This window comes from Chiloscyllium plagiosum, unplaced genomic scaffold (genome assembly GCF_037043375.1).
Source record: "Chiloscyllium plagiosum isolate Xiang-an unplaced genomic scaffold, Cpla_swu_hap1 HiC_scaffold_28, whole genome shotgun sequence".
Lineage (NCBI taxonomy): Eukaryota > Metazoa > Chordata > Chondrichthyes > Orectolobiformes > Hemiscylliidae > Chiloscyllium > Chiloscyllium plagiosum.
Window position 1 is genome coordinate 44,005,479 of NW_028270166.1, and position 26,524 is coordinate 44,032,002.

General features: G+C 39.8%; 1 protein-coding gene across 2 annotated transcripts in view; it reads right to left on the reverse strand.

Moving 5' to 3' along the window:
- Nucleotides 1–330: 330 nt before the first annotated feature.
- sirt6 (sirtuin 6) overlaps nucleotides 331–26,524 on the reverse strand; it is a 48,447-nt gene continuing 22,253 nt past the window's right edge. For both annotated transcript variants that reach the window (XM_043720875.2, XM_043720874.2), the window contains 5 exons: nucleotides 14,777–14,836; nucleotides 11,220–11,315; nucleotides 6,679–6,759; nucleotides 4,388–4,511; nucleotides 331–2,020 (listed from right to left, as the gene is read on the reverse strand). In XM_043720875.2, the coding sequence (XP_043576810.2) occupies nucleotides 1,667–2,020; nucleotides 4,388–4,511; nucleotides 6,679–6,759; nucleotides 11,220–11,315; nucleotides 14,777–14,836 (715 nt within the window). In that variant the 3' untranslated portion in view covers nucleotides 331–1,666. The remainder of the gene's footprint in view (nucleotides 2,021–4,387; nucleotides 4,512–6,678; nucleotides 6,760–11,219; nucleotides 11,316–14,776; nucleotides 14,837–26,524) is intronic.

Below are 26,524 nucleotides of genomic sequence, written 5' to 3' on the forward strand. Positions count from 1 at the left end.
GCATAAGGAATGGAAATAGGAAGACATATTGAAAAGCTCAAATGGGGCAGACGAAGAATCAACACCATTACCTAGGGTGAGCAGTCTGCTTTGATGTTACACTTACTTAACTAACGCCTGTTTACACTGAAAACTTTTAGATTTACATGAAGTTTTAATGCTTTCAAGAAAACAAAAGTGACTTGCATTTGACAATATGTTTTATGATGTCAGGGTGATTCAAAGTGCTTTACAGACAATGAAGTACTTTTCAAGTATTGTCAATCATGTATGACAGGAAATGTGGCAGCCAATTTCTGCACAGGCAGCTCCTACAAATAACAACATGACAACAGCAAATCTGTAGTTTTAATAAAGTTGGCTAAGAGATACATATTTGTTAGAAGATCAGAAATAACTCCCACTTTCTTCAACACTGCCCCATGGGAACTTGAAAAGTTACAACTCAGCTGGAAGAGCTTGTTCAGTACTGCAATGGAACATCAAACTAGGGATATGTGCTCAGGGTTCTGGAGTGGAACTTGAACACATACCCGTATTCAGGGGTTATAGTGTGGCCACTGGCACCAAGTTAACAATTGGAGTTTTCTATTATACATACAAAAACAGTAATGGTAACACTGAACAGAATTCAAGACAATTAAAAACATAGGATTAAGTTCACTCAATTGGAATTGATAAAGTTTGCTTATGACCCAATGCATTAGCGTTGAATTCTTCAGTATTTATTTGGTTTCACATTTGTTGTTAGTTAGGCTTGTCTGCATAATAATCAGAGCACTTTAATATGTGAAATCCTCTGAGACACTGACATGATTATCTGCTACATAATTTGAAGTACAGTGTCAATATTCACTCATAGCAGATTAACTTTTGGGAAATAAATTTATAACAAAGTAGTTACTGGCATCTGTAGAGAAATTAAATTTAAATCTGAATGTGAAATATCACAATGAAAAGCACTGTTCCCAGATTATAAATACATGAGTAACCTTCAAATCAAAACCAAAAAATAATTTTATCAAGCAGATGACTAATTCAGCTTAATTGTACTTTAAGGAAACTGGCTCATTGGGCTGGAAATTAAAGGAGGCCTCAAGTCCCTTGTTAGATCTTAATTTCATGTGACTCATCTGAATGAGCAAAATCCTGTCAAATGTTGGTGTTTAACTTTATAATTCACAACACTCCAAACATCATACTTCTGCAGCACCATACTGTGGCCATGAATGTATGACAAGTGCATAAAGCTTAAAGCACTGAACAGAAAAAAAATCTTTGTTACTTAAAAAAGTATCAAACGTACCACCATCACAGATGATGTAGCTGTAAAATCCCAAAGCCATCCTTGACATTACATAAACTCCAGGTCTGCAGCTTGCTATTTAAATCTGTATGAATCATACTAATTAATGCTCAAATGTTCCTAACGTCCCCTTTAGTATGCTTCAGAATGAAGGTTCCAGTGGTGCTTTCTTTAGATCTACAATTAAAAAGGACCCTTTTGCCTTAGGGTTCAACTTATTCTTCCTTTAAAAACTGCGGAAAGTCACCATCAGCCAGATTTGCTGCATTTAGCACAGAGTTTAATACAGTTAAATATAAAGGTACAATTAAACATTCATTTTTGTAGAAAAAAAGTCCTGAAGTATTGCAAAAGCATATTTCACACCATGACAGGTTCGAGTTTGATGCGTTTAGAATCAAAAGTGTTACAGTCCATCTCTTGGCAATCTTGCTTAAAGGAGCCGTTGGGTTTTGAAGAGTCCAGCAGCAGTGATTCGGATCCACTTGCCCCTTCTTCCTCAGTGTCTCTACTTTGTCTCCTGACCTTGGTTTTAGGTTTACTGTCGAGGTCGGTCTTGACAGGAAGTAGCATCCCCATTTCAGATTTAATTGCCTCTGCTGTCTCCACCACCTGTGGCCCTTCCCATTTGGGAATTTCGATGCCAAGATGCTTCATTAGTTTGCCCATCACTTCATCAACATAGCTGAATATCCGAAGATCTGAATGTCTGTCCTGTGGTTACAAGGAGGAAACAATTTAAAATGTTGTACAGTGTGTGGATTAGGGTAATGAGATAATCAGTATCGTGTCATTGAGCAAGAGAGATTCAAGATTGAATACTGTAATAATTCTCACGAATTAGGTGACTAAACACCTAGGACACAACTCACTTTGATATCTGGCTGAACAACTGAGTGTTAAAGGTGGCACAAACTGCCCAGGAAATCTTCATTTTCACAAAACCCTTCTGATAACTAACGCTATCAGCTTTAGGTTTCAAATTCCATCCTGTTCCCAACACAGACGCAGGTAAAGCATTAAAATCGTAGAAACTTGGATATGACCATTTGGCCCATTATGCAGCAATGACAAACTTTTCTTTTCATATATTTGTTCAATTCCTTTTCGGAAATTACTACTGAATCTGCTTCACTGCCCTTTCAATAAAAGAAACTGTGCAAAAAATGTGTGCTTCTACAGTTATCAAAAAGCACAGTATCTAAACATGTCAATTAAAAATTCCAAACATGCAAAGTGCAATCCTTGATAAATTCAATGAACTAAGGCTGCTCATGGCTACACATAAACTAGCATACAAGGTTCACATTGGACACTGGTGAAGTGACATAATTACAGTATTGACAGATAGGTCAGATAACAAAAGGTGCTATGTCAATCTACATGTTCGATGCAGGAAGGAATATCAGCTTTGTTGCTGGGAACCAACCCTGAGTTTTATTGGTATGTACACTTGCATCCTGGTGCCTCACAGCGCCAGGGACCCAAGTTCGACTCGAGCTTTGGACATCTGTCTGTGTGGAGTTTGCACATTCTCCCCGTGTCTGCGTGGGTTTCTTCTGGGTGTTCCAGTTTCCTCTCACAATCCAAAAGATATGCAAGTTAGGTTAATTGCCTATACTGTACAGGGATGTGTAGATCAGGTGCATTAGTCAGGAGTAAATGTAGAGTAATTGAGAAGGGCATGGGTCTCGGTGGGCTACTGTTTGGAGGGTCAGTGTCGACTTATTAAGCCAAATGGCCTGTTTAGACAGTGTAAGGATTCTATTCTATTCTAATGTTGGATGAATGCACTCAGCATCCAAAAAACCTATCTGACTGGCACTGGAGAGGATATTTCACTGAAATGTACAACGTAACTTACAAATCCATACACAGAATGGAAAAGAAGACTTGCATGCACATTTCCCATGATTTCAAAACAGCCTAAAGTCTTTTTTTATAGCCAATAAAGCACTTTTGAAATTTAGAACATAGAACAATACAGCGCAGAACAGGTCCTTCCGCCCTCGATGTTTCGCTGACCTGTGAACTATTCTCAGTTCGTCCCCCTACACTATCCCATCATCATCATCCACGTGCTTATCAAAGGATTGTTTAAATCTCCCTAATCTGGCTGAGCTGATTACATTAGCAGGTAGGGCATTCCACGCCCTTACCACTCTCTGTGTAAAGAACTTGCCTTTGACATCTGTCTTAAATCTATCACCCCTCAATTTGTAGTTATGCACTCTCGTACAAGCTGACGTCATCACCCAGGAAAAAAAGTCTTTCTCTGTCGACCCTATCTAATCCTATGATCATCGTGTATGTCTCTATCAAATCCCCCCTTAGCCATCTTCCTTCCAATGAGAACAGACCCAAGTCTCTCAGCCTTTTGTCATAAGACTTTCCCTCCAGACCAGGCAACATCCTGATAAATCCCCTCTGCACCCTTTCCAATGCTTCCACATCCTTTCTGTAATGGGGTGACCAGAACTGTACACAATATTCCAAGTGTGGCCGCACCAGTGTTTTGTATAGTTTAGCTACGTTTGCTAATGTAGGAAACTGTGCAGACATCTTAGGTAAACAGGGGGTTGCTCAAACAGCAATGAGATAATAACTAGGTCATTTTTAACAATTCATTTACTGCGCGCAGCTAACTGAATGGTTAAATCAGTTTTCATTGCAAATCTTGAACTGCCCTTAAAGTGGTAGTGAGCCACTTTGTTGAATACAGCTCAGTGCTCTGTCTGGCTATTTCTGACTGAAGTCAAGAGTCAAATTGTTGGGGTCCAGAATCATATATAGGCTAGACTGGGAAAGAATTAGATATTTCTTTTCCCCAAATCATTTGAGTGTCACTGGTAAGCACAGAATTTATTTACCATCCTTAGTCTCCCTAGACACAACCGACAGGCAACTCTACTTCAGTCAACAGTTGAGAGTGTGGCATTTTCAAATGGATAAGAACGACATGCTCCCACAATCCCAACATATACTTGAACTGGTTTCCAGATTTCTTTTAAAAACCAACTTCAAATTACAAATCTTCACGGTGAAACCTGAACCCTCACTCCCTGAATTATTTACACTTACCAGCTTTGTGGCCTGAAGGTTTACAATAACCAGCTTTCCTCCTCTCTTTTTTGTACTGAATGGCAGATTGCTGCTTGGTTTGATCTGAAGAGAACTCCCCAGTGCAATGGCTACATCAGACTTTCTGTAAGGAGGCAGGGAGAGAAGAGGAAACATAAAATCTGCAAAGATCTATTTTTGCAACAGAGGATTTAAAAACTTGGTATTCACATCACAATTCATACATAACTATTTAACAAAGCACAGCATTACTCAGACTGAAATATTTGAATTTTAAAATGTTCAACATATTAAAAATACTTTTTAAAAAAGATTTCCATTTTATTTTATAACTTCAGTGGTAAAATTAACTACAGATTTTCAAATCCATTGGTACTTAATATAATTCCCCACTGCAGTCTTTTATGATTGCTCCGAAAAATACCAACATAATTTTGCTAGCTTCTTTCTCAAAGTAAAGAAGGAGTGAAGTGTCACATGTAGTGAACATTGCTGGAAATGTGTTGCTGGAAAAGCGCAGCAGGTCAGGCAGCATCCAGGGAACAGGAGAATCGACGTTTCGGGCATAAGCCCTTCTTCAGGAAGCTTATGCCCGAAACGTCGATTCTCCTGTTCCCTGGATGCTGCCTGACCTGCTGCGCTTTTCCAGCAACACATTTCCAGCTCTGATCTCCAGCATCTGCAGACCTCACTTTCTCCTGTAGTGAACATTGCACAGTTGAGAGACAGGATTGAGTGAGGAAGCTGATGACTGCAGTAAGGAATGGCACAACAATCAGCTCAAAGTAAAGGCAGAAAGAATGATTGAATCAAAGAATCCCTACAGTGTGGAAGAAGGCCCTTCGGCTCAGTAAGTTCACTCTGAAGAGTATCCCACCTAGACCCATTTCCCAACCCAATTACTTTACATTTCCCGTGACTAATGCACCTAACCTGCACATCCCTGAACACTATGGGCATTTAGCATGGCCAGTTCACATAATATGCACATCTTTGGATTGTAGGAAGAAATCAAAGCACCCAGAGGAAGCCCACACAGACACGGGGAGAATGTGCAAACTCCACACAGACAATTGCCCGAGGCGGGAATCGAAACCATGTTCCTGGCACTATGAGGCAGCAGTGCTAACCACTGACCAAAGAGCTCAACTGGCACAACTGACTTGATACACCAGTTGAAACAAGAAATTTTAATCCAAATTTCAAACTGCCTGCTGGCTCAGAGGAGAACTAATCCACAGTTTGGCATCACTGTCAGAGAATCATTTGCCCAGAGGCAAACACTCAGGCAGTGATGCATATATTAATCAGATTCAGAATAGAGCTAGTGGCACCAGAACTCTCATCAGTAGCCTGGCTAGCGGTGAGAAATAGAAAAATAAAATCTCAAACTGAGTTCACAAACTGCACTGGTCTGCAGAAGTTCTAACTGGGTTGTGTGGATAGCTTCAAGGAACGTTACGAGCTCCTCAAGGTAAACAGTCCTTTGATATTGTAGTTAGATTATCTGTTTGAGTTACGCTGGTAAAAGCATAGTCTGCCAATCAGGTGATGTCCACAAGGCACTGGACAAAGTGGATGCTGCTGTTGAATTGGTCTATTAAGTCAGTTTGTTAAAACTGAAAGAACTGTGAATATTCTAAATCAGAAACAAAAACAGATATTACTGGAAAAACAATGGAGTTAACGTTTTCGGTAGCTGACTCTTCCTCACAGGATGCTGCCAAGTCAGTTTGTTATACAGTGTTGCTGGCATCTCAGAACAATGAGAAACACATGAGATTCTTAAGAGGTTTGACAGGACAGTTGCAGAGAAGTTGTTTCCCTTTATGGGAGGATATATTTTAAGAGTAAGGGGTCACCCATTTAAGATAGAGATGAGGAGGACTTTCTCTCTCAAAGGGCAATGAATCTATGGAATTCTTTATTGTACAATGTTGTCAAGGCTGGGTTGATTTTTAATTAGTTAGGAAATCAAGTGTTGTGGGGATAAGACAGGAACGTGGAGTTGAGGATTATCAGATCAGCCATGATCTCATTGAATAAGTGACCAGAATGATGCACTGAAGCTCAAACTGATGCCAAAAATGTTGTCAGAATTTAGTAATGGAACCAAGAAATCTGCAAGTTCACCTGTGGGGAATAATACCCAAACTAATTAGGAGAACAACTGCCCTTACTTAAAAACAAAAAGGACCATTCACTTCAAAATTAGTTAACAAAAGAAAACAGAAGTTAAAAAAGTTCCCAACATTCTGGCAATGTCTGCCACTGATTTGTTTTGTATGTACCTGCAAGCTTCATCTGCCAAACTGAGGTCCCGCTCAGGTAATGCATCTTCCCAATCCAAAATTGTATCTCGTAACTTTCCTCTGGAAACAAAAGTTTAAACATCAATTTCTGCAGCACCATCAAGAATTCTGCTGCTCGAAACACAATGACCATCATAAAAGCATTCATCAAGAAATACTCACAGACAGCAATAACTAAGCTGCAATTGGAACTAATGGGAGTCATAAGTAAGAAATGTGGGATTGTGTTCAAATAACGACAGAAATCAATGCGCGGCAAACATAGACCCTTTTATTCAGCAATCACAAGTAGCACAAGTTCAAGGCACAATAGAACCCCGAAATACAGTTCTTACACAAGCCTATTTATGCACAGTTCTTAAATAGATTATAATTCCATTACTATTTTGCAAGGTTTGTGAAGGTTTGTAGCTCAGGTTGAGGTTTAGGGTGTAGGTTTGCTCGCTGAGCAACTTCTGTTTTCCAAAGTTGGTCTGTGCTGCAGATTCCTGAACGTCACAGTTGAAAGAAAGGACAATGGAGAACTACAAACCTGAGTATACAGAAAACCGACAAACACTGACCAAATACTTAACTACACCAGCAACCATCCCAACACACACAAACAAAGCTGCGTCAGAACACTATTCCAACGAGTTACCTCACACTGGAGCACAGACGAACTTCGGAAAACAGAGGAGAACCACCTATACAACGTATTCAAGAAGAACGGATACTCAAAAAATACAGTCCGCAGATTTCTCAAGAACCAACCATGACAAGCAGACCTAACACAGCCAGAAACCCTAACCACCTTACCATACATCAAAGAAATGACAGCCAGACTACTAAGACCCCTCGGAATCCTAGGAGGACACAAACCCACCAACACTCTCAAACAAAAACTAACAAACTTAAAAGACTCAGTACAACCCATGGACAAAACCAACGTCATCTACAAAATTCCATGCAAGGACTGCCACAAATACTACGTAGGACAAACAGGAAGAAAGTTAGCCACCAGGATACACAAACACCAGCTAGCCACAAAAAGACACGACCCTCTCTCCCACGTAGCCCTACACACAGATGAAAAAAAACATTTCGACTGGGACAACACATCTACCCTGGGACAGGCTAAGCAAAGACATGCCAGAGAATTCCTCGAGATCTGGCACTCCGACCACAACACCATAAACAAACACATAGATCTAGATGCCATCTATCAACCCATCAGAAAACAAACAGGAAATGACATCACCACAAACCCCAGGAACCCCATCCAGGAGAAAGATATAAATAGAAAGCAGGAGACAACAGCTTCGCTTCACTTGGAGCTCGCCACTGATGATGTTACCTAGCCAGGTAATGAAACGTCTGGATATCAAACCTACAGCTCAGCGAGCAAACCTACACCCTATTCCATTACTATGGTGTTACATTGTTTTATGTATAATACACAAATGTTTGAAGGCCTTCTGTCCTGGGACAGGAGATGGGTTAAAATATGTGCTAAGTGCTGGCTGCTACTCCTGATAGGATTAAGTGTGTCTGTCCAGTTTGCTTGCTTAATTAAGAGGTGTTGGTCCTTTTGTCTTTTAAGTTAGTAAATGTTAGTAAAAAATACACTATATGCTCTACGCGCTAAATAAGTTAGAAATTTTACCTGTACTTAATAAAACAATGAAGGATATTAAACTGATTACTGCAGCTGGGTTGTGAGATTTGTTTTTTATTTGCTGGTGTGAGTTTCATTCATTCATGCTTTTTCACATGTTTTGACAGTTAATTTCTTAAAAGAATAATGGCCCAGTTAAAAGGTATTTAACAAGTACATACTAATTGGGGAAAACGTTTGGCGTTCTGTAATCTATTCAGGTCCGAGAAACAGTTGGTAAGGGTTGATTATATTATAATCTTTCATAGAGATATGATGGCAGGGTTGGTATTGTTCTGAATACGCTACACTTATACAGAGGTAAATAAGCCTAAACACAGCTTGTAGCAAGGACTAAGAGGGTGTAAAAATGCAATAGAGAGTTTGAAAAAGTTGTTTTGATTAGAAACAGTCCATCCTATGATAGTAAAATATACTACAGAACTGCGGTTTTATGAATGAATGAAATCATGTTATAGCAGGGAAATGAGAACACAGTGTTTGCTTGTGAGTGGGTTAGTAAAGGAGTTATGAGTGAACGAACATGAAGCGCTTGAAACTGGGGAATATAAAGCGCTTGTGAGTGGGTTAGTTACGGGTCCTAGAATGCAATATCTCAGTTACCAATGTTAGGAGTGAGTACATCTGTTTAATTATGGTTCAAGCTCTCTATTAATGACATTTGTCCTGTATGCAGGGATTATAACCATTGAGACTGCACATGCAGGTACAGACATCACCACATATTGTGTCAAGTCTTTGTTGCATCTTGTCTTTGCAATTTTTTCAAAACATTTGAAATTAAACATGTCGTACAACTATGTTTTGCAGATTTTTGAAACTGTATAAATAAGAATTATTGTGATCATCACTTATCAGCCAACAGATAGGCACATTTGAGCTATCTTGAGTTCTGGTCGGAGTGTGTAGTGATATGCTATGTTTGATGTATATGTACATGCCTAAGTATACATGCGCCCAGCTCCCAAGGTATGTAATAACATCTCTGAACAGGTTGATAGACAACATCTATATTCACATAAACTTTATAAACATAAATTTATATACCCTTAGCATTGGGGACTGAGACCATTTCCTAGTTGGCTTTGAACAATAAAATTGAAAAACCTCAAATGCAGGCAGAGGGGTTTTGGAAAAAGAAGGAAATGAAAATACTATTTTGTTTATTAAAGGAAGTTGAAAGTGCTTTAAGCTTTTGCTGAAGTGGAGGTGGTTAGAAGTGCAGAAGAATAGTTATAAACCATCAAGAAAGGCGGCCAATTTACATGAGAAGGCAAGAATTCTTGTTTTGTTTTTCTTTGTGAAGATAAGTTGTTGAAATGAAATTGAGCAAGTCTAATGGGAATCAAGTATCATCCTCCTATCATTACAGACCAGTTAGTTTAACATCTGTTGTTGGGTAAGTGTTAGAATCAATTATCAAGGAAGCAAGATAAGAACATTTACAAAGTTGAAACTCTATCCATCAGAATCAGTATGGTTTATGAAGGGAAAATCATGTTTGACTGATTTGCTAGAGTTCTTCGAAGATAAAACAAGCAAAATGGATAATGGGGATTCTATAGATGTAATATATCTGGACTTCTGGAAGGCATTAAGGTAAGGTACCACACAAAAGGATAATTCACAAGATTGGATCATAAGGGATTAGGATTAATTTATTAACTTGCATAGGTGACTGGCTGATGGACAGAAGGAAGAGTCGCGATAAATGGCTTTTTTTTTTCAGGATAGCAAGTAGTAACTAGTGGGGTTTGGTCCTTGGTCCCCAGCTATTTACAATTTACATCAATGACTTGGAAATACGAATAGAAGGCGTTTTAGTCAAATTTGCAGATGACACAAAAGTATGTGGGAGAGTAAACTGCAATGAGGAAATAAGAATCTTACAAATGGATATAGAACTCAGGATGCTCCAGTGTAGAGGGATCTGGAAGGCCTCGTTCATGAGTCACAGAAAACCAGCATGCAGGTACAGCAGATAATAAAGAAAGCAAAAGACATGTTGGGTTTATAGCTAAAGGAATAGAATATAAAGGTAAGGAAGTATTGTTGCAACTATCCAAGGCATTGGTGAGACCGCACCTGGAGTACTATGCACAGTTTAGGTCCCCTTATTTGAGAAAAGATATACAGGCATTGGAGGTAGCTCAGAAGAAGTTCACGAGATTGAGCTCAGAGAGGAAGAGTTTGTTGGATGAAGAAAGATTGAACAGTTCAGGCTTATACGCTCACGAATTTAAAAGCATGAGGGGAGATCAAATTGAGATATAAGATGATAAAAGATATGGATAAAATATACGTGCAGCAGATGCCTCCTCATTAGAAGGGTTGAGGAGAAACTACTTCTCCCAAAGGGTTGTGAATCTGTGGAATTCGCTACGCCAATATGCAGTGGATGCTGGGACAGTGGGTAAATTTAAGGAGGAGTGAGACAGATTTTTAATTGATAATGGGTTGAAGGGTTATGGGGAGATGGCAAGAAAATGGTAAGGAGCATATCAGTCACGATCGAATGGCGGAATAGTCTGAATGGGCCAAATGGCCTAATTCTGTCCCTATTATCTTATGAACTTATGAAGCAGTGATGCTCTCTACAGTTAATGAACCTGCCAGCATTCAACATTTAGCCTAACTTCCAAATGTGCCCTTTTTAGGTGCATTTTTGGTAAATGATCGATATCTGTAGAACTCTACACTAGCAAGACTAACAGTTTAAGGTGGATGCAAACAAAAAAGTGCAATGAAATGAAGTAAAAATTAACTGAGATATGAAAGGTGACCTGCCAATGTACCAAAATACACCACAATTATTCAACATATGAAGACAATATGCTATAAAACACGAACAGGAATCCCATACCTGCATGCTCGAAGACCACGTGCCTTTTTAACATCGCATAATCGGCCAGTTGTTTTCAATCCCATTGTTCCCACTACTGTCTCTCGAACATACTGCCTGCAGGAGAAGAACCAGTGGATTATCAAACTACCTTGTGGGAAAACTTATGTCAAAATATCATATCTTTATGCACGATACTGTTGGCCTTCATTTCCATCTGGTAACGAAGTTTACAAATCATTCTTAAAACCTCAAAAACAGGTAAACAAATTACTTTACGAGCAGAATAAAACCTAGACAAGAGGGTCAAACGAGTGATCAAAATGAACACTTTAAAAGATTTGATAATGAGAAGGAAATACTTTTAATTGGAGTACAAAACAAGAAGATGTATCTTCAAAATTAGAGTAGGGCATTGAAGAGCAATGTCAGGAAAAAGTAGCGAACATCTGGAATGTTGTTCCCAAAAAGCTGAATCTGGGACTCGACAGAAAATTGAGTGACAGATTTTTGTAATAAAGGAAGCGAAGCCAAGACACAAAATAGAGTGAGGATGAAGATCAGCCATGATCTAACTGAATTACTATTTCTTGTTCAAAAACAGAAATTGCTGGAAAAGCTCAGGAGGTTTGGCATTATTTGTGAAGAGAAAGCAGAATTAGTGTTTTGGGTCCAGTGATCCTTCTTCAGAACAGCTGTTGCTGCTCTCCACAGATGCTGTCAGACCTGCTGAGTTTTGCCAGCAATTTCTGTTTTTGTTTTCGATTTCTAGCATCATTTCTTTATATTTTTTAAAACTCCTGTAAAAATTGTCTCTCTCTAACTCTTGCCAACAACTACTGATCTACAGGTTTTCTGTCTTTAGTTCTGCAAAAACAACAGGGCTTGACAACATCCCACCTCCAAACAAACAGTGAGTGGTAAATGCATCCTGAGAAGTAGCTAATTGGAATAGATGGTGTTTATGTGCAGGCTGTGCCTAGCTCACATGAACACAGCAACCAACAGATCTTGATAAAAATATTACATGCTGAGTTACTGACTCACAAAAACACAAGAGATGCACATACTGAATGGATGCTCCCACCAGGAGCATCAGTTAGCTGACTTAACTGTAGCTGAAGTTATTAAAGCCAATTTAACACAGCTAGAAACAAAACAAAACAGATTTAAATCCTTTCAAGTGCTTTCCTTTTACTGTCTCTAATGCATTACTCTCTTGCCTCACCCTAACATTGGTGGCAGCATTTCAGTACTCTTGGGCTCACACTTGGAATTTTCTCTCCCTAAACTTATCCACTTCATTATCTCTCAATGCTGAAACCCTCCACCTTTCCCAATTGTTTGATCATCTGTTCTACTATCTCTTTACATAACTCGGTGTCAAGTTTTCTTTGGATAATGCTTTTGCAGAAGGCCATGGAATATTTTACCACATGATTGGGCTGTATAAACGCAAGTTATTTCTTTACACCTGCAAACAGTAAAGGTGCAGATTTTGGTTCAGAGACAGAGTTGTTTATGAAAACTACAGTGGAAGCAAGAACACAAGATGCTCAAAGAATACTCAAACTATATCCTGGCTACTTTCTGATAACTCACTAAAGACAGTTTAACAGTTACACTTCATTGAAGTGTAGTTTCTATGAACAGACATTTGATAGAAACAGGTTGGAGGCAAGAGGCATTGTTGGAACAATGTTAAAAATCACACAACACCAGGTTATAGTCCAACAGGTTTAATTGGAAGCACACTAGCTTTCGGAGCGATGCTCCTTCATCAGGTGATAGTGGAGGGCTCGATCGTAACACAGAATTTATAGCAAAGATTTACAGTGTGATGTAACTGAAATTATACATTGAAAAATTGATTGTTTGTTAAGCCTTTCATCTGTGAGAATACAGTGATAGCTTCACTGTATCACTATTCAGTGAAACTAATTTCCTGCCCCTACTGTGTGGAGGGGCGAAGGGGGGGGGGGGGGGTGAATGGACACACAGGATTGAAAATGGTTATAGAAGACAACAACAGAAACATTTTTGCTGGCCTCCAAAATGTAATGTGTCACCAGGATAGGAGCAGGGAGAAAGTTTTAAAAAAAAAAGGTAAATTAAGTTTGATTCTACAGAATGGGATCTTCCTTTCCCTCCAGAAATACCTGCAGCAAATGTACACTGTACACAAAAATCATACAGCATAACCTAAAATTCATAAATTACTCTCGAGTTGAGAGATCAGACTAGAAGCAGAGCACAGATAACCTACTCATTCACCAGTAGTTTAGAGCAGAAGAATGGTTTAGTTATGATGAAGTTTTAGCACTGAATTTGTAGAAATAACGTGAAAGAAGTCCCAAGGCACGCTGCATAGGTGTACAAAGTTAAAACTCACAATACCAGATTATAGTCCAACAGGTTTATTTGGAAGCACTAGCTTTTGGAGCGCTGCTCCTTCATCAGGTAGCTGTGGAGCAGGACCATAAGACACAGAATTTAGAGCAAAAGATTAGTGTCATGCAACTGAAATTATATATTGAACAAACCTAGATTGCTGTTAAGTCGTGTATCTTTTAGAGTGGGTTGCAGGTTTCGGTTCATTAATATGTAAATCCTAGAACTTCTTTTAAGTCACATTCTCGAGATAACTTAAGGTTTTATATTAAAAAAGTGACATCTCAGCTCAGACAATACATTAAAGGTATGAGGTTAAAGTCTGTCTGCATCCCAATCTTACGTCAAACTATCTCTACTTCCAAAGTAGAATTTATAAAATATTACATGGATTGAATGCTTGCATTGTCTACCTGCAGTTTGTGTGCTTTTTGAGCTAAATAAAATGTATTTGCAAATATAATTCTGTAAATGCAAATTCACCCCATTTATATGTGTGCGTGCATTCTTCATTACAAAGATGATATATATTGATGGCCTTCTTCATTACAAAGGTGACATACTTTCACCTCTGGAATACCATCTGCTTATGGAGAGGGATATGTGCAAGCAGGCGAGGACAATCTAATTGAGCTGAAAAGTGAAGGAAGGAAGGTTCATAAGGACAGGGTGTTTGACCATATCAAAGGCTTCACAGAAAGTGAGGACCACAAAGAGGAAAATTGCACCACAATTATTAGGAAATTCATCTTTTGAATCAAATGCTGGCGTCTGCCCCAACATTAATAGTTCTAATGGGAGGGAGATATTGGTCAGGAACCATGAATATGTTGCAGCATGGGTTCACCTTTTAATGTGTCCAGTTTTTGAATTAATATCCACCAAATCTTAAATTCCACAACATTCAGCAACTTTCCCCAAAGTAAGGTAATATATTAATCAGTAGACTCTCCAATGGTAGTACAAATGCAAAATTATATTTGATCTCCTCAGAACTTTAGATTTTTCAATAGCTCATTAAAACGAATCTTAAAAATAATTAATTCAGTTTCTGAATAAGGCATTGCACAGACTGGGTAATGATACACAGATCCTTGCAAGTTAATTGAGATCTATCCAGCTGCTACTGCAGCATCAGAAGTACTAAACCCTGGGGGAAGGGGTTACAGAAATAAAGAGAAACTTACTTGCCACACTTCATGCATTCTTCCACAAACATGTTGCCATGGAGTTCTGACAGTTTATCTCTGTGGAAAGAAAACTCAGGTGAAAACACATCATCTCAGTTTTAGCCTGTACTGACATAAATTTACATTTCAGAAACAGATCATTTAGCCCGCCTGGTCCACAGCACTGTTTATACTCCACAAATGTCACCTCCCATCCCTACTTCAAATAACTCCATCCACAGATCTGATTTACTATCCAGCTTCTTCTAGACCATTTCCCTTCAATAACTCATTCTTTACATTCTAAACACTTTCCAGGCAAAGAGTTTCTCCTGAATTCCTCACTGGATTTATTCCATACAAACTTATATTCATGACTTTTACATTTGAATGCTCCTAAAAAGCTGTGACTTTGTTTTCAACAATACAGATGATTACTAACAATGCTATGATACAAGGACTTTAAGGGGCTTTTTGTTTTTAATTAGAAGACAGCATAAGGCCAGTAGAGGGAGTAGGTCACATTTGGGGTCCAGCTATGACTAAGACCTGGACTGCCTAAGACTCAGACATGGAGCGTGCTACTGGAGGAGCATCATTGAATTATTGTAATACATCATATAGATAGTACACACTGCTGATGCTATGCACAGGTGGGGGAGACATCGCACATTTAAGATGATGATGTGTGCTGGCCAAATAAGACTGTTTGTTTTGAATGGTGTAAAACTTTTCTAGAATTGTTGGCTCACTACTTGTCCAGACAAGTGGAACATATTCCTGACCTGGTGTCTTGTAGATAATGGGTAGGTTTTGGGGAGTCAGGTGGTGAGGTCCTTACTACAGAATTCCCACCCTCTCTGACTTCTCTTGTAGCCATGACTGCTCCAGTTTAGTTTCTGGAAACCGCAGTATATTGATAATGGTGGATTCAGCAATGGTAGCATCATTTAATGTCAATTGGAGATGGTTAGATTCTATTTTGCTGGAGATGGTCATTGCCTGATTCTTGCTTGGTGCGAATTTCACTTGCTACTTATCAGCCCAAATTTGAATGAAAGTCTTGAGCTTTTAGATAGAGACTGCATCAGCATCTGAATTGTAAACATGCAATATTAAGCACTAATCAGTGTTCAACCAACTTTTGACCAAATAGTGGTATAATGGACCCACATTTTGTGAAGCACACTGATGCTCCTCACCAACTGCACAATCTTGCCTTTGCCTATCTCTTTGAATTGGTGTTCAACATGGAGGAACAGTAACTCATCAACTAAGGTTGGTCAAAAGATGGTAATCATCAGGACAGCTTCTTGACCATGTTTGATGGATAGTCTTTGTTGGGTGCAAAGTCAATATTGAGCACTCTCTGAGCTACTTCCTCAACTGTATACCACTATGCTGTGTCCTCGAGCTGTTAAGGGGTTAATTTGTTCTGCTGACATGTAAGAAATTGCATGTTCCAGGAGGTGTGTTAATTTGTCTTGCAGGCAGGATGTAGCAATCTAATCACACACTGTAAATGCTGCAGTTTAAGGAATAACCTAATCATACGTTGCTTCTGGAAATAATCTAATAATTTTACATTTTTGGGTGGCATGTGACTACGGGGGAGTGGCAGGGGATTGTGTCTTAAGTGCATGACTGACTGCGATGTAAAACCCTGTATAAAGGGAAGACGGTTCCCATGTTCAGGGAGCCTCGCTTGATAACACTCCTTGCAGTGCTTGCGGAGTGTAAGTGATCCACCAAAAGCTAGTACTTGCTAAAATAAATCGAGGCTGTTCACAGAAGTTGGCATATTGTTGTTGCATCAACCTACGACTCTGGTTGGTCTCTCCTGGCAGTGAGACAGCATATACCTTGGGCCGGATAATGAGAAGCCTGGGACGTTGGTTTTATAAATTGAACCGCCAACTGTGACAATGTTGAATTGCCATCTGTCTAGTCTGATGGACAGGTCTCTCAATATTAGCATAAATTGCACAGCTTTGTCATTTTCTGTGCGTAATTCAATGCTCGGTGTTTTGTCCGGTTCTAATGCTATTTGACATTTTTCTGTGGTGCTTGGATGTAGCCAAGCTATTTCGAGGGCAGTTAAGAGTCAACCACTGAATCCAGATTGGATGAAGATGGCACATATCTCTCTTTGAAAGTCAATGGTGAACCATCAGGGTTTTTACAACTGTTCAGTCATTCCTTGGGCATTGTTAATGAGGCTATAATTTTTTTCAGATTTAATTAATGTATTAATTAATTGAAGTTTTATTCCTTTAGTTGCAGTGGTGACATTTGAACTCCTGTCACACTCAGTGGGTCTTGGGATTGCTAGTCCAGTTGCAGACATGATGCTACTATTTCTAATCAAACTGTAGAAATTGGTTCCTGCTTCCTCAGGCACAAGGAAGAGAAAAAGAACAGTCAAGTTGCCAGTACCCAACATATTCTATGGAGCTGTGTGGTGCTGGAAAAACACAGGTCAGGCAACATCTGAGGAGCAGGAGAATCGAGTTTCGGGCATAAGCCCTTCTTCAGGAATCCTGAAGAAGGGCTTATGCCCGAAACATCAATTCTCCTGCTCCTCGGATACTGCCTGGCCTGCTGTGTTTTTCCAGCACCACACTTTTCAACTCTGGTCTCCAGCATCTGCAGTCCTCACTTTCTCCATATTCTATGGAGCTTCCAGCTAGATGCGTGCTCAAGTTGAGCAGGTCAAGAAAGGGGCAGGCTTTGGCAATGATGCCCATTCCTCTCCCCCATAGTGACAGGAATACGCAGCATGAAGACGGTGGACTAAATTTTGAGATATATTATATATGATTGATTCAAATATAATGCGCAATAAAAATGGCCCATTTTACTCCCATGCTATGTCAGTGTTATAAGATACAAAGTATGAATCTTAGAAACGCAGGTATCTTTAAGAGTCCCCTTCAAAATAATTGACTTTTGTCACATTGTCAATTCTTCTTTAAAGTTCTTCCATTAATATTTTTGTACATTGGGAACAGACAATTCCTTAATAAGAAATATACTTCAATATACTCAGTTCTGCCGAAAAATGTAACAGGTTCTTCTTCCTTTCAAATCTTGCTTCACTTAATTTTCTAGATTAGTGCTCGTAAAAACTGGAGGGCACAAGTGAATTGTCAAAACTACGTGAAGTGCTGTGGGATGTCCAGAGATTATGGAATGAACAAGATGAATGCATGTTGCCTTTCTTTCCCATCATACAGTTATCAAGATGGAAGTGCTCACACCCCTCCAGGATATGGCAGTGGTTGCATTAACACAACAGCTTAAAAGTTAATACACGCACAGAAGATTACAAGAGCCCCCTTTAAAATCCACATTAATAAACCTTTTGTACAACTACTACTACTACTTTAAAATTACGCATACAGCCATTGGGTGAGAAGCATTTCAAACTGTATTGGAAACAAAGGGAGCTAAAAGGTACGAGAATAGTAAAGGAAGGCAGCGTCCAGGTAGAAGTTCAGCCATGGTCATGGGGGAGCAGGCTAGTGCCGAAGGGATTACTCCTGCACATTTTTCTAAAAACAGGGCGGCACGGTGGCACAGTGGTTAGCACTGCTGCCTCACAGCTCCAGAGACCCGGGTTCAATTCCCGCCTCAGGCAACTGACTGTGTGGAGTTTGCACATTCTCCCCGTGTCTGCGAGGGTTTCCTCCGGGTGCTCCGGTTTCCTCCCACAGTCCAAAGATGTGCAGGTCAGGTGAATTGGCCATGCTAAATTTCCCGTAGTGTTAGGTAAGGGGTAAAGGTAGGGGTATGGGTGGGTTGCGCTTCGGCGGGGCGGTGTGGACTTGTTGGGCCGAAGGGCCTGTTTCCACACTCTAAGTAATCTAATCTAATCTATTTGTTTGAAGATGTGAAGCTTCTGAATTAATTTACATGATCCTGTTTCAAGCGCCTTAGATAATAAAGTGATTGAATTTAATGCCCTCATTCAAAGGGAGGGAGGTAATATGTGGGAAATTACAGACCAGTTAGCTTAACATCTGTTGTTGGGAAAGTGCTAGAATCAGTTATCAAGGAAGCAAATACTGGACATTTGGAAAGACAACATGCTCTCCATCAGAGTTGGCATGGGTTTTATGAAGGGCAAATCATGTTTGACTAATTTGCTAGAGTTCTTCAAAGATAACAGGGTTCAGAAAAGATTTACACGGATGTTGCCAGGGTTGGAGGATTTGAGCTATAGGGAGAGGTTGAATAGGCTAGGGCTGTTTTCCAATAAGCAACAGAGGCTGAGAGGTGACCTTATAGAGGTTTATAAAATGAGGGGCATGGATAGGGTAAATAGACGAGGTCTTTTCCCTGGAGTGGGGGAATCCAGAACTAGGGGGCATACGTTTAGGATGAGAGGGGAAAGATATAAAAGAGATCTAAGGGGCAACTTTTTCACGCAGAGGTTGGTGCGTGTGTGGAATGGGCTGCAGAAAAAGTGGTGGAAGCTAGTACAATTACAACATTTAAAAGGCATCTTGATGGGTATATAAATAGGAAGGGTTTGGGGGGATATGGGCCGGGTGCGGCCAGGTGGGACTAGATTAGGTTGGGATATCTGGTCAGCATTGACGAGTTGGACCGAAGGGTCTGTTTCCATGCTGTACATCTCTATGACTCGCTGACTCTGCACGTGGATAATGGGGATCCTGTAGATGTAATATATATCTGGACTTCTGGAAAGTGTTTGATGAGGTACTGCACAAAAGATGAAGAGACAAGGCTGAATCATATGGGATTAGGGGTAAATTATTAACTTGGATTGGTGACTGGCTGATGGACAGAAGACAAAGTTAGGAAAATATTTTTTTCCCGAGAACTGGCTGGAACTAACCAGTGGGGTGCCACAGGGTTTGGTCCTTGGGCACCAGCTATTTACAATCTACATTAACAACTTGGATACAGGGACCAAAGGCTCTTTAGCTAAATTTGCAGATGATACAAAAATAGGCGGTATGGGAAACTGCATTGAGGAAATAAGAACCTTTCAAATGGAAAGAGATAGGTTAGGAAAATGGGCCAAAATGTGGATATGTGTGAGGTCATGCATTTTGAGTTGTAAGTTTGCTTGCTGAGTTGGAAGATTTAGTCTCAGACGTTTGGTCACCATGCTCGGTAACATCATCAGTGAGCCTCTGGTGAAGCACAAGTGCTTCTATTTATGTTTCTTGGTCTGTTGTGGTGCATTTTGTTTGGAAAAATGTGAAGGCGACCTATTATCTTAATGGGGAGAAACTCCAGGCTGCTAGGGTACAGAGGGATATGGGTGTCCTTGTTCATGAGTCACAAAAAACTAGCATGCAGGTACAGCAGATAATAGAGAAAGCGAATGGAATGTTGGCTAAAGGAGTACAATATAAAGGTATGGAAGTATTGTTGCAATTATACAAGGCATTGGTGAGATGCACCTGGAATATTATGCACAGCCTTGGTCCCCTTATTGGAGGAAAATTGAAGTGACATCAGAGGTACTTCAGATGAGGTTCACTAGATTGATCCCAGAGATGAGGGGTTTGTTGTAAGAAGAAAAATTGAACAGTTTAGGCCTATACTCTCTGGAATTTAGAAGTATGAGGGGAGATCAAATTGAGGTCGTTAAGATGATAAAAAGCATGGATAAAATAGACCTGGAGCAGATGCTTCCTCTTGTGGGGCATTCTAGGATGAGATGTCATAGTTTTAGGATAAGGAGTATCAAATTTAAAACAGAGTTGAGGAGAAACTACTTCTCCCAAATGGTTGTGAATCTGTGGAATATTTTTTAAGTGCTAATGATTTGAAGGGTAATGGGGAGAAGGCAGGAAAATGGTGGTGAGTAGCATATCAGAAATGATTGTATCGCAGAGCAGAGTCTATGGTCTAATTCTGCTCCCATATCTTAGGAATGTTGAAAGTGCTGCAACTTATGTGAAAACTGAATTATAGGGGTTGAAATGACGAACTGGAAAAGCTACCTGTTGATGGAGTTGCATTCATTATGATGGCAATACTGAAATATTATTCGTAAAACCTTTGATAAAAGTGACTACACAAACACTCATTCTTGTTAATAATTAAAAGCTGAAAATTTTGATATAAAGTCAGTGGGACTGATAACTTTTAAACAGAAATTCAAAATTCCAGTTGACAGTTGAAAGGAATAATATGTTAAGATTTCACAACATCAAAACTGATTCAAATGTTTATGAAATTTTGATCAAACAGCAACTTTGGTCGACAACTTAAGTCTAAACTACAAAAAGCAGACTTAGTTTTTTTAGTTGTCTTAAGCCTTGTGGGAACAGAAATCAAGTCTGACATATCCACAAGTCATCACAAACGTGAAATATGACCAATTTAATTTCTAGGATCAACATGCCCACTACCAAAGATAAAAGAAGTTTTAAAGAAGAAAAAACATTTATGACCAATAATGGAAAGCACACCAAACACCATCTTCACGATGCTATCTACCTGTGACTCCATTTTCAGGGAACCATGAAACTGCACTCTAAAGTCTCCGGTCAGCAACACTCTCCAGGACCTTACCATTAAGTGTGTGTTTAAGTCCTGCTCTGATTTGCTTTTTTAAAATGTAGCACCTCACATTTATCTAAATTAAACACCATCTGCCATTTCTCAACCCATTGGCCCATCTGATCAAGATCCCATTCTACTCTGAGGCAACCTTCTTCGCCGTCCACTACACCTCCAATTTTGGTGTCATCTGTAAACTTACTAACTACACCTCCTATGTTCACATCCAAATCATTTATGTAAATGACAAAAAGTAGAGGGCCCAGCACTGATTCTTGTGGCACTCCACTGGTCACAGGCCTCCAGTCTGAAAAGAAACCTTCCACCACCACCCTCTGTCTTCTACCTTTGAGCCAGTTCTGTATCCAAATGGCTAGTTCTCCCTGTATTCCATGAGATCTAACCTTGCTAACCCAGTCGCCCATGAGGAACTTTGTCGACCACCTAACTGAAGTCCATATAGATCATGTCTACCGCTCTGCCCTCATCAATCCTCTTTGTTACTTCTTCAAAAACTCAATCAAGTTCATGAGATATGATTTCCCATGCACAAAGCCATGCTGACTATCCCCAATCAGTCCTTGCCTTTCCATACACAATTCAGGGGAAAGGCAACCAGTCTCTACATTAGACTAAAGGAATGTTAACTAGGCAGTAAAAGGCTTTTCGTGCACTGTCGAGAATATGAATTCTGCTTTCATCCAACCCTAGATTCTCCCTGACATCTTTTGCCCCACTATTGTTGGCCATGTTTTCTTGCTATTGAGACGACAGGTGAGGTACGGGATTGGGCAATTGGGGATGGAAATGAAAGTTCATTGTAGAGGGGGGGTCAGATGTACTAAGTCAGTTCTTTCATGCCCCAGTGGCTGAGTGGTTAACATTGCCACCTCACAGTGCCAGGGGCCTGGATTTGATTTCAGCTTCAGGCAACTGTCTGCTTGGAGCCCCCACATCCTTCCCATGTCTGCGCTGGCCTCCTCTGGGTGCTCCAGTCTCCCCGCCATAGACCAAAGACGTGCAGGCCAGGTAGTCTTGCAGAAGACTTGCAGACTTCTGCAAGTCTTTCCCAGATGTAAAGACTTGCAGTTCATGTTTAGGTACAATTTACACAACAGACTTTAAGCACTTTCCAGTCAGGGGTTCATGCCATCTCCCGCAATAATTCTTATAAGTATGGGGCACAGCCTCAAACTAGCCCATACACATTTTCAGAATACTCAGAAATATGATCAAAGGCAACATTACTTCTGAATTCCATTACCTAGGAACTACTATACAGATTCACGTTGACGGTTTCTTATTCAACTATACCACTTCTTGCTTAATCAAGAAACCAACTCATGGTTGAATACTTCTAGGAAACCTGAACTTAAGGCATTTATCCTGATGTTCCAAATCTGTGACCTCCAATGTTGAGAAAGCCAGGGTTAGTAAGTGCATGGGAACACCACCACCTCCATGATGTCCTCAAAGTTACACAATTTCACAACTATGACGTGCATCAAAGCTCCTTCATCACTGTTCCATCAAAATATTGGGTTTCTCTAATCAACAGCACAGTGAGGATACCGCCAGCATTGCGGTCCAAGATGGCCCACGAACATCTCATAGCTCAAAAAGCGAAAAGTACTGGCTAGTATGAAACTGCAGTTACTTGGGCATTGCACATTATTTACAATTTCAAGTTATGTTATCATATTATGTAAAAACAGAACTTATTCTTCAATAACTTTGGGACAGGGATATGTAAATGCTGAAAGGGGACTTTGTAAATTTACATATAAGCATTTGCAATCTTGAGCAATTGGCACGGAATTAAATGCAATTGTTGTAAATAAGTAAGTGGTTATATTTTAATCACTGCTTCCATTTGATCTTGGGTATTCCATACACCTCACTGAAAACAAGCTTTATTTCTCTAGCTGTTCCATCACTACATTCTTTTGTCTTGCATCACCATTCCCTTTGTTAGCTAGTCATTTCAGCTCTCTACTCTACCTTTGTTCCCTTCATACCTACTCTACACTTACTGTTATGCTGCTTCTGCTTAAGACTTCTTCCAGTTTGATGGGGTATTAATGGGCAGCAAGCCACCTTGCCCAATTCTGGTCCATAAGATAGAGGAACAGAATTAGACCATTTAGTCCACTGAATTTGCTCTGCCATTCAAACACTGGTGGAAGACATCCAACTTAAGTGACAATTTTGCTGTTCCCTTCCTTGACTCAATGACATGGATTCCAGAAATGCATATCAGGAGTATGTCTGGGATAGTTTCCAACAGCAATATGTCCTGGATGCAACAAGGGGACAAGCATTTTACATTTACTAATGAGGCAGATTTAATTAGTAAGTCACTGTGCATGAACATTTATCAAAGAGAGATCATAACTTGAGATTTTGAAAACAAAGGCGTGATTCAGCTGCGAGATTTAGACTTAGGCAAGGCCAATTTTAATGACGTGAAACAGAGACTGTCCACAGTAAACTGGAAAAATCTACTTAGGGTAAAACAACTGAAAAACAGTGAGGATGGTTAAAGAAATGTAACACTATAAAATATCAGTTTATAGCCCTGAAAGGAAAAAGCTCAATCTCACAGAGAAAAATAAACAGCCATGGTACAACTAAAGAGATAAGGGACAGCATAAAACTAAAAGGAAGGGCTTAAAAATGTAAAAAAGAAACAGATTCTGTTGAATGGAAAGGATACAAAGCAGCTTATAAGAACTACTAGAAGAGATTATGATAGGAAACTTACCCAGAAAATCAGTAAGAAGAAATTTTATAGTCAGATAAAGGGAAAGTGGGTGGGGTCAGCAGCAATGTTGGCTCATTCAAGAATGAAAATTGGGATATCATCAATGACTACGGGAAATGCCAGATACGTTAAATAATTACTTTGTCTCAGAATTTACAATAGAAAAGGAGGCCAGTTTTCTGGAAGTCCTCAGGAAATTAATAGTGGATTGGGAACCAGGACTGGATAAAATTAAGTTGAACATTGGTAATGAGGAAATTAATGAAATCAAAGAAGGACAAATCCCTGGGATCTGGTAGTTTCCATCTGAGGGTGTTAAAGGAAGTAGGGGAGCACATTGTAGATCCTCAAATTCTAATCTTTCAGAGATCCGCACATACAGGAGTCACCGCTCTGGATTGGAAAATTGCACATGCCACTCCATTTTTAAAAAGAGCAAAAGAGGAAAACCAGGAAATTACAAGCCACAATCTAACACCTGTGTGGAGCTTTAGTCTATAATCAATGACGCGGTAACTGAATACTTTGAACATTTTCAATTAATCAGGAAGAGCCAACATGGCTTCATGACAGGTAGGTCATGCCTGACAATGTCACTGAATTTCTTAAAGAGGTGACTAAGGCAGTGGACAGAGGAACATAAATGGATGCTGTTGATATGGAATTCCAGAAGGAAGGTGATAAAGTCGCACATAAAAGACACTTAACTAAAGTCAAAGGGCATAGAACTGAGGATAAATTATTGACATGGCTGGGAAATTGGTCGAGTGGCAGTTAACAGAAACTAAGGATAATAGGTAGGTACTGAAACTGGCATGAGTGACCAATGGTAGCCCACAAGGATCTGTGTGAGGGCCTCAATTACGCACATTATTTACTAACCACTTTGATAATGGCATAAAAAGACATATCAGTAAATTTGCTGATGAGACCAAGAAAGGTGACACGACAGACATTTTAAATGATATAAAATTACAAAAGGATAGTTAAGGACTATGTGAATGGGCAGATGGAGTTAAATGTAAGCAAGTGTGAGGTTATCTATTTTGAATAAAAAAGGGTTAGATCAGAGTACTTTCTGGATGGTATGACATTAAATACAGTGAATGTCCATAGAGACCTGGGGGTTCAGGTGGACAGATCTTTAAAATTTCACAATCAGGTACAGAAAATAAAACAAGAAAGTTAATGGAATGTTGGCTTTTATATCGAGATAACTAAAATACAGGGATACAGATGTTATGCTGCAATTATACAAAACCCAAGTTAGACCTCACTTGGAATAGTGAGGGCAGACTTGGAACCAGACCTTTTATCGGCCTTAGAGACAGTACAACGTAGTTTTACAGGCATAATACCTGGGCTTTAAGGGTTAAGTTATGAAGAGGGATTGCAGGAATTAAGTCTGTTTGCTGTAGAATTTCGAAAGGTTAAGTGGTGATCTGATTGAAGTCTTCAAGATATTGACAGGAAAATGCAGGATAGATAAAGATTAACCACATTTCCACTGGTTCGGGCTTCTAGAATAATGGGGCTAGACTGTTCAGAAGAGAGGTAAGGAAGCACTTCTGCACACAAGGGTTCAGCAGATGTTTATAATTCTCATCCACAAGCTGGTGCGCGTGCTCAGGCTTCTGAACCTTCTCCCCGATGGTAGAGGTTGTAGAAAAACATTGCCAAGATGGGATGGATCTTTGAGAATACTGGCGCTCTTTCCTTGACAGCGGGCCTGGCACTTGGAATCTATAGATGGGAGATTGGCCTTTGTGATCATCTGGGCCAAGTTCACCACTCTATGTAACCGTCTCTGATCTTGAATGGTATAGTTCCCATTCCGGGTAGTGATACATCCAGACAGAACGCTCTTGATGGCGCACCTATAAAAGTTGGCAAGGGTATTCGCCGTAATGCCAAATTTCCTCAGTTGAGGAAGAAGAGACGTTGTTGGGCCTTTGTAACCAGTGCGTCCACACGAAGAGTCCAAGAAAGCTTGTTGTGGATGACCACTCCCAGGAGCATGACACTCTCCATTCACTCCAGCTCGGTGCTGTTAATGTGTAGGGGAGTAACGTCCCGCCAAAAGTCAATAATGAGAGGTCACTGACCTGAAACGTTCACTTGGCGTTCTCTCTGATCAGCTGAGGATTTCCAGCACTTTCTGATGTTTATATGCTAATATTTTAATTCTGAGCTTGCTTAACTTTTATGTTGGCCCCTTGGTTTGACTAAACTAGATTGCGCATCCCTACAATAGTAGAACCTACTGTACTTCAAAAGTGTGTACAGCTAGTCATGTACATTCCGACAGACTGAGGTGATGAAAGATACGCTATAAAATTCAAGTTTCTTGTTTGACTTAGCCCTATCTTGTAATGGCACAAGTGGTTTTATATTTGACAATTATTACATCAACCACTGGGTTCTCGACAAAGAGGAAACAACTTAAAACTTTAAAA